This window comes from Ptychodera flava, chromosome 21 (assembly GCF_041260155.1).
Source record: "Ptychodera flava strain L36383 chromosome 21, AS_Pfla_20210202, whole genome shotgun sequence".
In the NCBI taxonomy this organism is placed as follows: Eukaryota; Metazoa; Hemichordata; class Enteropneusta; family Ptychoderidae; genus Ptychodera; species Ptychodera flava.
In genome coordinates this window covers 35,742,695-35,758,351 of record NC_091948.1, presented here as the reverse complement: position 1 = coordinate 35,758,351, position 15,657 = coordinate 35,742,695, and the positions used below count along the sequence as shown (strand labels likewise).

The 15,657-nt window shown below is 38.5% G+C and overlaps 2 protein-coding genes across 2 annotated transcripts in view; one reads left to right on the top strand and one right to left on the bottom strand.

Annotated features, from left to right (window-relative positions):
* The window catches only part of LOC139122141 (F-box only protein 22-like), a 37,845-nt gene extending 22,188 nt beyond the window's left edge, over positions 1 to 15,657 (top strand). Inside the window, exons 4-5 of the mRNA XM_070687558.1 lie at positions 2,706 to 3,048; positions 14,688 to 15,657. Coding sequence (XP_070543659.1) covers positions 2,706 to 3,048; positions 14,688 to 15,075 — 731 coding nt within the window. The 3' untranslated portion in view covers positions 15,076 to 15,657. The remainder of the gene's footprint in view (positions 1 to 2,705; positions 3,049 to 14,687) is intronic.
* On the bottom strand, positions 6,189 to 10,126 carry LOC139122142 (uncharacterized). Its single transcript, XM_070687559.1, has 3 exons — positions 9,648 to 10,126; positions 8,400 to 8,471; positions 6,189 to 8,223 (listed from the first exon to the last, which is right to left on the bottom strand). The coding sequence occupies exons 1-3, from the start codon at positions 10,011 to 10,013 to the stop codon at positions 7,939 to 7,941; spliced, it is 723 nt and encodes a 240-aa protein (XP_070543660.1). The 5' UTR covers positions 10,014 to 10,126; the 3' UTR covers positions 6,189 to 7,938.

The window sequence follows — 15,657 nt, the reverse complement described above, 5'->3', positions numbered from 1 at the left end:
TGCGTGCAAAGTTTATGCAGTGACTGTTTACGCAGCAGTCGTAAATACGACTAGGATTACCATCACGTAACAACTGTAAACACCGCATCAACAGTCCATACGAAAATTTTGTGCTGAATCGAGGGAGATTACAATTGCGCTAGGAAAGGTCAGTCCACCATCCGTCAAAGTTGTTGATCTGAAAATCTTCACTGTGCACCAACTATGAGTGGCTGTTATAGTTGTACACGTAGTTCCATGGGCTTTCCACTGTCCCTTGTTACGAGCTATGTTCAAAGTGCCATCAAGCTACGAATATTTTCATGTCTATGGAGTTACAGACATCGGTGAAGTACCGAATACGTTTTGTTCAAAACCACTGCCTGTTTGTTCCTCGTGTTGTTTTTTTTGTTTCCCTAACGTTCACTGGCTCTATATGCGTAGAAACATAGCAGTCAAGATTAAGATTTCCTGGATAAAAAGATACACTCATAGTTTATTCTGCCTCTGACGTTAAGATACACACTGTTTTACATGTGCCACTCGTAGGCCCTGGGATCGATTTCCATACCTTTAACCCTTTTCCTGACAAGTCGGTGAAAATCCGCTTGAAATTCGGTGTAGCCAGAATCTAAGCACTGGTGACCGTTATTCTACCAACCCGGTGGAAATCGGGCCCTTTTTGGGTACCCCCTTTCCTGCCAAGTCGACGGCACTACGTTTTGCTATCCCCTGTACGTTTAGGGGTCATCGGAGGAGAGGTTTTCTGACAAGGAACGCCTTTTCCCCTCGAAATGGGTTCGCAGGGAGTCGATAGACAGGGAAAGGTGCAGAAACCTGTCCGCTAGTCCCCCACACCCGAGGGGGGCTGGGTTTTTTTACCGCTTTTTAGCGGACTTGGCAGGATAGCATGGTGACGTTTTCTGGCGGAGTTGGACGTACTTGGCTGCCTGGCACTATACAGATTGCTGCCGAACTTGACCAACTCGGCAATGCTAATCTAGAAGGCTACCTCTTGCAAACGACTTGGCAGATGGTGCCGATGGTGCGAGACGAAAGTCACTTATTCAGTTGTGCGTGACTGAAAATGAGAACGTATTTTTGATGGGACGGCTCGACTTGTTCCTCCGATGGAACGGATATGAACGACTCGGAAATACCATTACAAACTGGTGTCCGACGTATTAAGCTGGGCTTCAGCTCTGCAAGTTCAAGCCAGGCAACGTCCTTCACCGCCTTGGCCGTGCCATTCAATGGACGTGGCTTTGGATTTTTTATTTATTCCATCGTCCGAAGTATTGGCTCTGGTTTGCAGGCAAACGTATCCTCTTGCCGACGCATTGGTAACTACGTACGCTGTTTGCGTACAGAGAATTCAAAAGGGGACATGAGGTCAATGATACGGAGATACCGCCTGCACTTAGCAGGGACTGCTTTTGTTATGCAAACCAGCTAGCAGTACAATGGCTGCCAGGCATGTGGACACGTCGATGGCTAGAACAATGGAAGCATATTGCATTGTACCTGTGCATCGCAAAAGTGAGACTGACGACTTGGGTGTAGTGACTGGTTATCACTGGTTAGCTGCAGCCCAAACCATGACGGTACAAACCCGTACCTGACTGAGGACCACTCGATTAAGTCGGTAATGAACGGTAACACTCGTAAGCCAACTCCCAAATGAGCTGGCTAAACTACGTGGAGCTGTGCTTCAATGGCTCAGCCATGTCGTTAATACAACAGCAAAAACGTAGTTTTTGTGCTACACTGCCAAGTCGTTGAAGGTACGTATTCAATTGACCCTACCCTGGGGAAACAGGACAGGTTTGCCGGTGCTGCCGCACCCCTAGCACGACCCCCAGGGTCTCTGACTAACAGACGAGTGAGGTGATGTTTGTGCCTAGCGGACGTACGCAATACTGAAGGAGTTTATTTCAGAAAAAATAAACATGAAACGGCAATAAAATGACGCACTCCTAGGGGCAAACAAAGTCGGTGACCTCAATTTTTTTCTGCAGTAACCCTTGAGCTCCTTCCCCTGTCTACGGGCATGTAGAAATTATCGAAGTCTAACACGTATAAGTACAGCTAAAACTACCCTGAAAATGGGCGATTTCTGCCAAAATGGCTGGCAGGATAACGTGCAGGAGAGCCAATCTTTTGCAGGCACATATTATGGGGCGGTTTTGTACTGACTTGGCAGGATAACGGACAAGGGCGCTCGGCAGGAAAAGGGTTAAAGGACTGTATAAAGGATTTTTAATAAAATGTGGCTGTTCCAGTGTTAGGGAAGATATGAATTTTAGCTGTCCACTAGCTGCATGGAGCTGAAAAGTTCTTGCCTGAGGGAGCAGGGTTTTTAAAACCATTTCTTTTTGCCAACATGTGTACTGTGCATGTCAGCTTTCACAGCAACATGCATCTGTCTCATTGTGTATACACATTAACTGGGCTGCAGTTCATTGATAATGTACATGTAAGTCCAAGTCATCGTTCCCATCATAAATTGGCAGTTTTTCCATAAATACCATCTTTTTGTCTTCTGTGTTTTTTATCATCTTTGCTTCAAAGGTTAATTGCTGCAGGGCCATAGATGGCTTCGGCCGATGTGTTTGACCCATGAATATTACACCACGACGCATGGCATTTGATACATAGCCACCAACCAAATGAGCATATTAATGTCCCATGTCAAATCCATTTCCTTTATTCTGCTTCTATAACAGGTACATCTCAAGACATGATGCACATATCAGAATCAGAAAGCCAAAAGGAAAGCTGTGCCTGCATTCTTGTACCAAAGATGAATGGAGTTAATATTCACATTCTCAAGATATCAAAAAAGGAGTTTTTAAAGGGCTGCCACAGGGAAAATATCTTGAGTACGATGGGAGCTCCGGATGATGTGGACTTGAAATGCATAATTCTGATAGGATTTAATCGGTTTGCCTTCCAAGCAATGGGACAGGTGGTCAACTACTTACATGATGCCTTCAGGAAAAGGAACCGGGCTGTAGTGATTGTAGGTGCCTACGCTAATGATATTGTAACACCAAGGACCTTAGAAGAGTACGTATACATTACTAAAAGCTGTATTCAAAACTTGTGTTATTATATATATATATATATATATATATATATATATATATATATAATTATATTATATCATGCTACCATGCACCATTCTGATGGGACGAGAGCTCATTCCACCAATGCTCAAATACTGTTGTAGCACTGATAGCAGTGGTAAAATGAGCCCCTAAACCAGCATTTTCGAAAATTACCCTGTCGGTGCATTTGAAAATACCTATCTAAACTTAATCCAAAACAGTTGGCTTTGTTTCTATGGCCAGAGTCCGAACTTTGATACACATATGAGTATGGCTCTGTAACTCACCTCTTAGTGAAAATAAGTTGGGGTCGATGATGAAAGACATCTCTGAAGGAGCACATTTGGGTATGATGTATACCAATCGTTGCATTAGGGCAACAGAGCACCGTACACTGTTGCTTGATTCACTGCGTCGAGACGTGACAAGTCACATACAGCTCTTTCAAAGGAAGATATTTTTCATTCATACACAAATAAATTTACACTTCCTAACAATAATGGTATGTCAGATATTATTTCCCAAAGTTTGGCCTGTAACAGACCAGAGTGTTCTAATGATGTAGACACTAGACCAAGATGTTTAAAATAACAACGCGACAACTCCTGCGATTGCGACCCGTCGACGAAAGTTGATGTTAGATGCAACAAGCAATCTTGGCGTCCAGCTCTCGCTGAATTGGGCAACACATTTTGTACAACTGTTCATCACAGTTGCTGTTATCCAACATCTGGATTATTTCAAAATTGCTTGTTTTCTGGTACAATTAACGTCCAAATTATCTGTCAAATATAGCTCCTGTAATCTCACAGTACCACCTCTGAACATTGTGACTGTCGACACATACAATACTGAATGACACAAATCTAATTTTAGTATGCCATAAAAAGCCAGGACTATTGTTCTTATGTAAATTTTTAAAAAAATTGTTACTTTTTCTTTTGATTTGAAATCTTGACCCATTTGCATATGTCGTGCAGCGATGTCTGTCTGTCAGTGTGTCTGTCTGTCTGTCTGTGTGCTTGATATCTCAAAAACAGCTCATCAGATCAGAATCAAATGTGGTACATAGATTCAGTTTGCAAATGGCAAGAACTCATTAGTTTTTGGTGGGTGTGGCTTGCTTACTTTTTGCTCATTTGCATAATCAATGACTTTAGAAAAAAACGGATGTACATTGTGTAGGACTGTACAGAATTTAATGAGATTTGCTACAAATATTGATCACACCAAGATATGTCAGCTGTGAGAGGCATTAAGGGGTGACATAAAAGATAATGGATAATTTGCATATTTAATAAACTTTCCTAATTACGGATATATATCTGATTTGACTTGATCAAAATTGACAAAACTTGGTATGTATATTGAAGATAATATGATTTAACATTATTGAAAGTCACTAAGCATTTTTACTAAATCAAACTCTTAATTTGCATATTTAATGAACTTTTGAAATTAGGGATATTTATTGTAATTGACTCGACCAAAATTGATGAAACTTGCTATGTACATTAAAGAGACTATGATTATAACAATGTTAAAAGCCATTAAGCATTTTTACTTCAGCCAAATACTTATTTGCATATTTAATAAACTTTCCTAATTAGATATATAAGTCTGAATTCATTTGACCAAAGTTGGTGAAACTTGCTATGTACATTGAAGATACTATGATATAACATTATTGAAAATCATTAAGCAGTTTTACTTCAGCCAATTCCTTATTTACATATTTCATGAACTTCACTAATTAGGGATATCTGAATTGACTCAACCGAAGTTGATGAATCTTGCTACATGTATTGAAGATACTATAAAATAACATTATTGAAAGTCATTAAACTTTTTTAATTCAGCCAATTCCTAATTTGCATATACAAGGAACTTTCCTAATTAGGGATATTTATCTGTATTGACTAGACCAAATTTGATGAAACTTGCTATGTACATTAAAGGGGAAATTTACCCAAACTTTCTTAGGTAATCAGGTCGTTATATAGTGAAAAATAAACAAAATAGCGTTGGTTTCATTCACTTTCACTTGCGCGTATTAACGCAGTGGCCACAAGAAGAACGAATGTAAACCGGAAGTGACGTATCAAACTTGTTCATCGACGCGCGTCGTCTGGTACATAGCGAGTTCAAAGCGAGGTTACTTACAGCTGTACTACGTAATAAACAGACGCGCGGTCCGCAAGTCTCAGCACTCGACGGAAAACATAATGGCGAAAATCATCGGCTACAACTTCGAACCCGAACGATCAATCGACGACCCAAGGCCGACATCTTCAGAAAGTGACAGCGGTCAGAGTTTGGAAAGTGACTCTTCCAGCTCTGAGTCTGATGACGAAAATCATATTCCTCTCGCTGATCAATCACGCCTGTCAACCCGTGCATGGTGCGTCTGCAGTCGCTGTCAAATCATGCCGACGCCGAAGGAATGCCGCTGTTGTAGAGAGATCGACATTGTTTCTGAAAAGTGCGAGCATTTGAAATGTGTTACAGAACACCCTGATTTAGCAATGATTTGTCTCGAACCGGCGGTCCTGTCTACAGCGTACGTACTCTTCCATATGTACAAGCGACGCACTGGATATGCCCCGGACGAACTCACGAACAGGTCGGTAGGCCTACATTTTATTATTTCATGTCTTACTTTGCGTTTGGCTTGTAGTCGAACGTGTATCATTCCTAAACAATAATTGGAGAGCAATTTACTGCAATAGTTGCCATCATTTCCATTGCGTTCATCTACAGTTCTAATTTTCAAGGTCTGTTTAGGAGTGATTGTTTACGCAATACGGCTTGGGTGGAGAGAGTTCCGAGAAAAAGAAACCATTTGTATACTGAAAAGTGCGGTAATAAATGTTAATGACTTTGTCATGTCTTTCTCGTCTTTTTTGCTATATCATGTAACCTGACGTCGAGCCCCGTGGGTTTTTTCCAGACAATCCCGTTTGATGGCATACAGGCAATTTATTCAGTGGGCACATCAAGGTGAACGACTCGGCAAGCACAACAGACGCGTGGTACCATCTTGTGTTGTATCCATGATACGCAGACGATTCCCAGAAGACAGCAGAAGATACACCGGATTCAAAGAAATCGATGAAGCCATGAAGTTCGATTGAAATATTTTCAGTTTTTATTAAAATGATCACTATTTACAATATGTACAATTTCTTTTTTGCAATGTGGAATTAAAACCATTCAAATTTGTCAGTGTAGCTCCAAATGTGTGTCACTGTGTAAATCAATTACCCTGCAAGTCTAACCCTGACACTTTCTTTTCTAAATCTCCCCAAATCGACAAATGTGGTTTTTAACTAACTCAGACTTTTGGGGTTGTGGTTTCTTGGCCACGTTTCTGGGTAGTTTACACTTGTCAGCTTCAACACATGATTTCTCTCCTTTGATTTTTCTGCTCAGTACTCTGTGTAACATATCATTCAGATAGTCATAGCTTTTCTCCTCTAATATTGGACGAGCGATCCATTTGGCACTACCCTTGTGATATACGGTTCTGAACCGCAGTTCCCCCCTTCTACCCGAATTTCGTCTTGCTTTCTTTACAATGGCTTGTTTGCGCCCAACATTGTTGTTGTGGTCAAGAGCCGCTAATTGCATGCGAGCAGTCATTTGCTTGTAATCAAACTCGAGACGCTTTGGAACGTATTTGGTCATCATTGAGTGATAAACCTCAAGAGAACCGGTATGACAAAATTCATTCACCTGAGCAATATCTTTCAACAAACGCTTATCTAACACAATTTCTTTCAGGGCCAGATATGCAGGTGAAGTCGTTTTCAACCATTTCTTTTACCTTTTGTTTACTTCTTGGTATCTTATCATGACCACACTGGTGAAAGTATTTATTTCCCCGCCATGAATGTTTGTTGGTCACATGCTGAAGTATCGACTTCCACATTTCGACCAACACCTCCTTATCACCTTTACACTGCTCTGCACAATACCATAAATGGTTTCCAACAGATTTAACCCAATCAAGTAGCTGAGAACATCTCTTACTTTTACCTCTCTCCACCATCTTTTTTTAATCGATTTTTCAAGATGCCATACATCAAATTGATGTGATACATCAGGGTACTTCTTTTTCATGAGGCTCCGAATACCAACATGACGATCAGTTGCTACACTAGCTGGCTTCACCCCATTTGTTTCTAACTTATTCATTACCCGCTGGAAACCTTCTTTCTCCATGGCAACAGATGACGACACTTCACTAACCTGAACAACAGAGAAGTCAACTACTTTCTGTGACTCCGACTCCATCATCGTGTATGTACCGTACTTAGCATTGTAACCTGGGGAATCACACCTACCGTCACCAATCATTGTGTGTGACTGGCCTTGTAAAGAATATATTACACGCTCTTGTTCTTGTTTCCATGTACTCTCTATCTCAGGAATCAAATAGCTATTTTGTATTTCATGATAAGTTGACCTCCCAATAAATTGTAAATTGAACAGATTTGTAAAATTGGATACATGCTTAAATGTTTGGCCACTGAATAGTATTGACCCGGCTGCTAGCAAATTACCCACTGGCATTTTCCCAATCTCCGGTTGGGATTTCCAGCTATACATTAGATGGCCATTTATGCAAAATAAATTGACCGATAAGCTGGTACCTGTTACAATTTTCTTTTTGTTATCAACAGGTGAATTACATTCAGTACAGAGCAACTGATCGCATAAATTATCTAGAGCACTTTCAAATACAATGAATTTCCGCTCATCAACAAAGGTTAAAGAGTCATTTTCAGTGTCTGAATTGTCAGTGTCTGTTTCTATGTCAAGTTCATAATTAGGATCTCGTCTCAAGCTAGTCTCCAAATCCTGTAGTGTCTAGTTCACTTCTGTTGAACACATCACTTCTATGGCTTCCTGGTGTTGATTGACACAGAGGCCGTGGCACACTAGGGCGTGGGGCTATTGGCGTGTTAGGAGTGGATGGTAAGTCCACTTTCTTCTTTTTAGTGGGCGGTCCATCACCATTGTCGTCAGCCAGTAACGGAGTCACTTCGTTTGTATTTGCTGGTCTAATGATGACAGGATCAGTCTGTGTCGCCACATCGTGAAAATGTTCACCCACACAAGTGTCTCTGTCCTGCAAAATAAGAAGACAAAATTTGTAACTCGAGTAAATATTTCAGTAAGTATTTATCAGACAACTAAATGTTATCAGTGGTGTTTCTCTCGCGACGTAATAGAGCACACTCAAACACCCAAATGCACATGTAATGATGTTTTCAATCACAAAGTCTGAAGATGAAAAGGACGTACCTGTTTACGGTTGTCACCGCCTTTCCAATTCGCCTCACCAGCCTCATTATCAACGAAATTTACGTTGATCTCCTGAAATACAAAAAGAAAAATTTAGAATAAACTTTGTTTGCGCAAAAAATTAATAACAAACAATCTGTCTTTATAATGAGTAATACATACCACAACGATCTCGGCTTACAGGACGAGTGAAAACAATATGCCTTTTGACACCTTTTCAAATGATAAAAAGAAGTACGGATATTGACCAAATGTTACCCAGGGATATCCTAATCAAAGACCAAATTAGCAGCTCATTGCAAAACACGCGAACAGAAGTAAAACGTAAGTCGAACGGGTATCGGATAACCCTAATCAAAACCACAGCTGGAGGAAGTATACCATACGCGGACTTCGACATGGAGACATAACAACAGTAGCCCGTCTGCGTGTGGAGGAACCGCGCGATAAACAAAGGTACAAAATGTTTTGGAAAAAGTCATCAGAATTGAAAAGAATTTAAACTGAAACTACTTTTCGTAATATTTTCCTACGTCATAACGAAACCCAAAGTCTGAAGCGGAAGAGTATCGTAGTAGGATGATAACTCGGTCAAAAATGTCACATGCTCACGTTCGTTCTGCAACTTCTGGTATCGTTACAAATAAAAGCGGGCCATGATGGGTATTTTGGCGAAATTTATCAAAGTCAAACTACGCTCAAATGTTCGGTACAGCAGTTTTCTAATCAATCTTCCCTAAATCGGCACCTCCATGCATTAGTTTGAACGAAAGAAACTATGTGTCTTTTAATTTGATGTTTTCCTGAAAGACATCGATGAAAGTTATCGTGACCCTGGAGCTAGAAATGGATCGACGATCGCAAGGCTTCAAAGTGTGATGATTGGGTGACCCCTTCCGCCCGATGTTTGTAAGGCCTTCATCATTAAAGTTTTCAAGTGAATAGAATAGTTCATCGATAAATTAAACTTGAAAATACAAAATGATACCACTCAAAACCGCGAAGCAAATATAAAGAACACGAACCACACAACGTTCACGAGTTTTCGGACATCGTAATTATCGCCGATGCATTTTTTCCAACCTTGGGCCCAATATTTGGATAAATCGACATGAAAGCATCTGCCAACTATTTCATTAACATGTATGTCACAAATCAGGAAAAATGTTCGTGTATTGCGGAACCGATGTTCCACATCGCAAACATAATCGCCAAAAAAGGTAACTCAGATATCCGAATGTTGCTTACCTCTAAATATCGGCACGTTTCCGAAGTCGTTTCAGAACTCATCATACCATCGTGTTTAGGACTGCCGTCAGAAAAAATGGTTGGTACTGCGCCGACCTTCAACAGTTTTCTTTTTGGCTTGTAATTCAGTAGTTCAGCCTGCAAGTTTCGCTGAAAGCAGTCCTGATGAAAATGGTCTTCGCAAACAACTTTGTTTCTGCTGAACTTGAATGTTGACGCCGAGTGCTTGACTCCTATATTCTCGAGCCATTTTTCAGCCAGTTGAATATTACTTGTACTCTTAGTCGGATCGGGGATTTGGAAAAAACTTTTCCCAGACGCTTTACCAACCTTATTTTTACATGAAGGAACCTGACACTCCGCCATGACTTCTCCGTCGACTTCACACTACTGTCTCTGTGCCAAGGGTTTCGCGTCTATTGTGAAGCTTGCGTTGTCTACTGCTTCAATTACCAAGTTTGCTACGTCACTTCCGGTATTTTAGCGCACCGCTGTTCATTATCCAGCAAGTGAAAGTGAATGAAATCGACTCGAAAGGCTTTCATTGATCATATCATTTTAATCTTCAAAATTAATTTTCAGGGTAAATTTCCCCTTTAAAGATACTATGATACAACATTGAAAGTCATTAAGCATTTTTAGCTCCCATGTATGCATATTATGTATATATGCAAATGGGAGGTATTCGTATAAGGTGGAAAAATGTCGTCTGTATGTATGTATGTATGTATGTATGTATGTATGTCCGTCCACATCAAAAACTCCTAAACCGTAGCACCTACTGTCTTAGTATTTGGTGTACAGGTGCACCTAGGGGTGGAGATGTGAATTTGTTCAAATGAACATGTCAGTGCCAAAAATATGCAAATGAGGGGGGGAAAAGGAAAAATCCTGCAAATGGCTAAAACTCAGTAAGCATTGGTCAGATTTGGTTGAAACTTGGTATGCAGATTTCTTTAGGTATTCTAAATTATGTGTGCAAAAATTGGGATGAAATTTTCATGTTTGTATTTTTAGGGTATTTTTTCCGTTTTTAGTCAAAACATCTTGTTCTCTGAAATCACTCGTCAGATTGCTATGAAACTTAATATTCATGTTCCTCAGGATGGCCTCATTTATGCTTGTGCAAATCGTATTGATATTGTCATATTTGTAATTTTGGGGCAATTTTCCCAATTTTTGATAAAAAAAATTTTTATCCAAAAACTACTGATTTGATAGCTTTGATATTTGGTATACAGGTATCTAAGATTAATCTCAATATAATGTATTGAATGTATGTTGAAACTGGCAATTTTTGGGGCAATTTTTGCCTTTTTTGGTCAAAAAATTTTTCTTCTAAAACTTCTGATCTGGTAGCTTTGATATCTAGTGTACAGGTTCCTAGGGTTTATGTTAATTAGATATATTCAAAATTAGGATGAAATCTGCAATTTTGTATTTCGGGGGCAATTTTTCTCATTTTTGGTCAAAAAATTTGTTTCTCAAAATTTACCAGTCTGATTGCTTTGATATTTAGTAAACCAGTTCTTAGGGTTTTTGTTAATAAGATATATTGAAATTAAGTTGAAATCCGGAATTTTGAATTTTTGGGGCAACTTTGCGAAACTGTCAGTTTTACTGGGATATCTTTCATTTTGTATTTTTAAGATTTTTTTTGGTAATTTTATACCTACTGGAACTAAGAGTATATAATGTGGTGATTTAGTAAGCATTTGATATAGTAAACTGTATTTGGTGTTGAAATGCTGTAAAAAAATCCTGGCAGATTTTGAAAAAATTCCAAACAAATGCCAATAAAAAATTCAGCCAGAGAAGGTTTGACAAAAAGAAAAGGTGGGAGAGTGGGGAAAAAAGAATGTACAATGGATCGGATTAAAAAGATAATGTACCTCATCGAGCTTCCAGACACCATCCCTTATCAAATGGTCCACCCCAATGTATTTTTGTGCGCAATTAACCATGCAGTGTATTTTAGTTTAAGATGTCAAGTTAGGTAAGGATTTGAAAGGAATAGTCAAGTTCACCACAGTTTAACTTTATCTCTTGTGTCATCATCCTTGTGTAATTGGTTTAGTTTGTAAGTTGTTCCAGATGTGGATGCACCAGCTGTTCTGGAAGAACGATGTTTACTTTTTCCTGTAGGGTTTCTGAGTTGATGATTGTATGTTGAAATTTCTCCATGTATCTGGTGTATGGGCAAAGTGTAAACATTGGTTGCATCTAGTCTATTTCAAATATTGTAAATGAAAAATCAAGAACGCAGTTTACTGTGTGCTTGTAAAAGATAACATATTTGTCAACACATATACTGCCTTGCAGATTGATTGTCTTAAAGATTATCACAGAAGTAGAAAAGGAAAAGAAACTAATCAAATTGCTGTAACATATTCACTCTCAGTGCCTGTATAGGCCTATACTTAACTATTTTATCATTACATTCAGCTGTTGTTATATCTTTATCACTCTCCATGGGCCAAGGCACACTTGGGGTCAATGTCATCACTCTGTGCCAGTCTGTGTATTGTCAGTCTGTCTGTATATGTATGTCCATGTTTCATACAATTGTTGACTTGTTTTGATAACTATATGGGAGCGAACAGTGATGTTGTCACTATTTTTACTTTAGCCAATTCCTTATTTGCAAATTTAATGAACTTTCCTAATTAAGGATATTTATCTGTCTTGACTAGACCAAAGTTGACGAATAGCTTTGTACATTAAAGATACTATGATACAAGATTATTGAAAGTAATTTAACATTTTTACTTCAGCCAATTCAGAGTTTGCACATTTAATGAGAACATTTCAGTCAACTCCTAATTTGCATATTTTAATGAACTTTCCTGATTGGGGATATGTACTTGGATTTAGAATTAATCTGTGGTGAATATTATTCATTATGTTGATCATAACACTTTCAATGAAGTTCCAAACATGTGGCAAAGGTTCAAATTTACACATAACTGCAATATATAATGAAACACGTGAGCATTTTCGGTTCATATCTGGTCTGCATTTGGGACTGAAACTGATGAAAATACCCAAGACAACAAAGACACACAAGTTGATATAATATATATATATTAAGGATGTACGATCGGAAAAAGTAGAAGTAATGTCAATTTTTTCAAATGGGGATTTTTGAATACCTACATATGTGAATAATCCAAAACTGCGAAAAAAAGATGGGGTCACCGCGCTTGTTTTTTTACAAAATGACATTAAAAATTCACGGTTTTTCACAAAATCACTAAAAATCAATAAAACAGGTCATCATTTTCATATTTATATCATGATTGCATTTTCCACGTTTACACTGTAAAAGAATAAAGAAATTATAAACCTAAGCTACTTTGAAGATTTTAATTACATTAAAATTGACTTAAAAAGTCATGATATTTATTTTTTAACCAAAATTGCAACAAATATGCCCCAAATTTTAGGAATGGGAGAGGGTAATTTATTAATTATTGATAGTTTCTACTAATGTCAATTTTCTCAAACTTTGCTAAATAATAGCTCTTTTTGTGAATTTTTCAAAACCACATTTTTTTTAGTAGGTCACTGAGCTCGATTTTTCACAATTTTGCAAAATCTAATTAGGATTTACAGGTTCTGGCGATAAACCATGCTCTCCCGGGTTCGTCGCACGTGGGCACTCTTCAAATGCTGCTGACCTGCAGTGGCTACCTGCAGTGGCCTTGTCCAGGCATGTTCATGATTCAAGCCTACCTGTAAACTTTAATGAGAGGGAAATGACAGAACAAAGCAAAGACTTTTAGGTTCTTCTATTTTTTAGAGTCTATATATTAATACAGCATACAAAAAATCACGTAATATTTATTGCCGTGACGCTTATCGGTGGGGATTAGGTTGACTTCGCTGCAGGCCGTGAACTTGGCGTTTCATCAATACACGATGACAATCGTAAAGGCAAACCCGCAACTGACACAAGTGTCAAGATTTTCGGCTAGTACATTCAAATCGACAATGCAACGGCCATTCTTCCATTCTCCGGTAGGTCTACTAGCGACACTATCATTGGGATTATAACCACGACCTCCTCTTGTATAGCGAATCAGACGTCACACTTCTGACTTATGTTGTACAGGCTACAGTCATGTTGCATTTTTTTATCCCTTTGCTGAATTCTCATACCTTCCAGCGTGTTTTGAGGGCACGCTGAACATTTTCTCGGCGCGATTTTCCTTTACCTGCAGACGACATTTTGTACAACGCAAAAACGTTCGGAACGTCACTATGCGCACGTGGTAACTATGGATACATTTCTGCGCAGAAATCGGCGCAGTACGCTTATATTTTTCCGATCGTACATCCTTAATAACTGCACAAAAGAACACATTTTCACAACAAAAGACTATGCAAATTATACATTGTTATGTAGATTAGCCGCCCCTCTGTTTTTCTAAGCTGTGGAGAACACTGATATATATATATATATATATATATATATATATATATATATATATATATATATATATATATATATTAACATCAGCATTGTAATTTTTCATGAAGACAACTGTATAAATCATCCAACTTGCAGTTGTCAGGCAGCCTCTCTCTTTTCTTCTTTTATATTGCTGGGACCTACCATTATATTACAGTCTTAGGTGGTGCTGAAATTCGATGAATGATAAATGATTGTTTGCAATTTAGATTGTTTGTTAAACAGCATACATTTCTCAGCATGGATTAAATTTGGTTAATAAGTTTACAGGCTCTCAGATTCCATGCGTATAGTGAGAAAAAAGTACTTCACTTCACATTGAATACTCTGAGTTCCTTTGAATAGGTTTAGCTTATGCCACTTGTATGTCAATCACATAAGGTGTGAATTTAATCTTTAGTTAGCGGCTGTTGTTCAGCAAAAAGTACAAATTTTGAGTCTGACAGGTGCACTAGAGAAAAGCGATATTTGAAGGCTATTTCAACAAATAAGTAAACTGTTTTCACTGAGAAACAGCAACGTTGTTTTAATCTCTAAATAACATTTTGATTTTATTTGAATGGCAGGGAAGAAAGGAAGACGGGAATCCTTGGCATAGGATTTTCTGGACCCAATGTTCAAGCTGCGTCAGTAATTCTTGATTCCAAAGTGAGCAAGCTAGATCATGCCATAACAGAAATCCAGAAACTGAAGCAAGCAGGTCTTGATGAGAAGAAAAGTATCGCCTTCATGTTTGCCTGTATTGGACGGGGACATTACTACTATAATGAATACAATGTTGAAAGTACAGCTTTCAAAAGTGTTTTTCCTACGACACCACTGTTTGGCTTTTTTGGTAATGGTGAAATCGGATGTGAACAGTTACGATGTGGTCCAATAGAGGAAACTGCTAAATCAAGGCCTGAACTAGTGCATGCCTACACTTCAGTGTTTTGCATGTTGTCCTTTAAGTAACTGTAAATTTGTCCTGATTGAAGTAACATGAAGAAAAACAGCAGTTCAATAATGGTTCCTTTAAGCTGTACAAATTTTACTGTGAATGACAAAATACTGGCACTGGCTTTCTTATATGACATTGGTGCAATCGGCTTTCCCTTTTAAAGGCATTAGTTTATGCCTTTTAAATGGCTCTTTCTATTTTACTTGCAAGTATTATAGATGTTTTATTCAACTTTTGATGTTTGAAAGTTCATTGCTGTTTATTTTATGACAAGTACCATAGAGTTTATCTACTGCACATACCGGTATGTTTTTGTTCCCATTTTATCATATTGACAATAGGAGCTTATCTGATAGGTGGAAAAAGCCAGTTTTGCTATATGTATATAGAGTGTCTCTATATGTGTATTTCTGGATCTATGTAAGTCTATGTGCCTGTCCTTTTACAGCAAAAAATTCAAGAACCATTACAGGTTTTCTTTGATAATTGCCATGGAGATGCATGATGGGCCAAAAATTGCCATCACGCAAAGAACAAGCTTGTCCTAAAAACTGCAATTAAGCTCTTATGAAAATAAAATGGTCAAAACTCTAAAA

Bases quoted from the DNA above. Each gene is read 5' to 3' on its own strand.
- LOC139122142 (XM_070687559.1), bottom strand. From the start codon at position 10,013: ATGGCGGAGTGTCAGGTTCCTTCATGTAAAAATAAGGTTGGTAAAGCG. The intron at 8,472-9,647 runs GTAAGCAACATT...TTTGTATTTCAG, and splicing joins AAACGTGCCGATATTTAGAG to GAGATCAACGTAAATTTCGT. The intron at 8,224-8,399 runs GTACGTCCTTTT...CTTATTTTGCAG, and splicing joins GCGGTGACAACCGTAAACAG to GACAGAGACACTTGTGTGGG.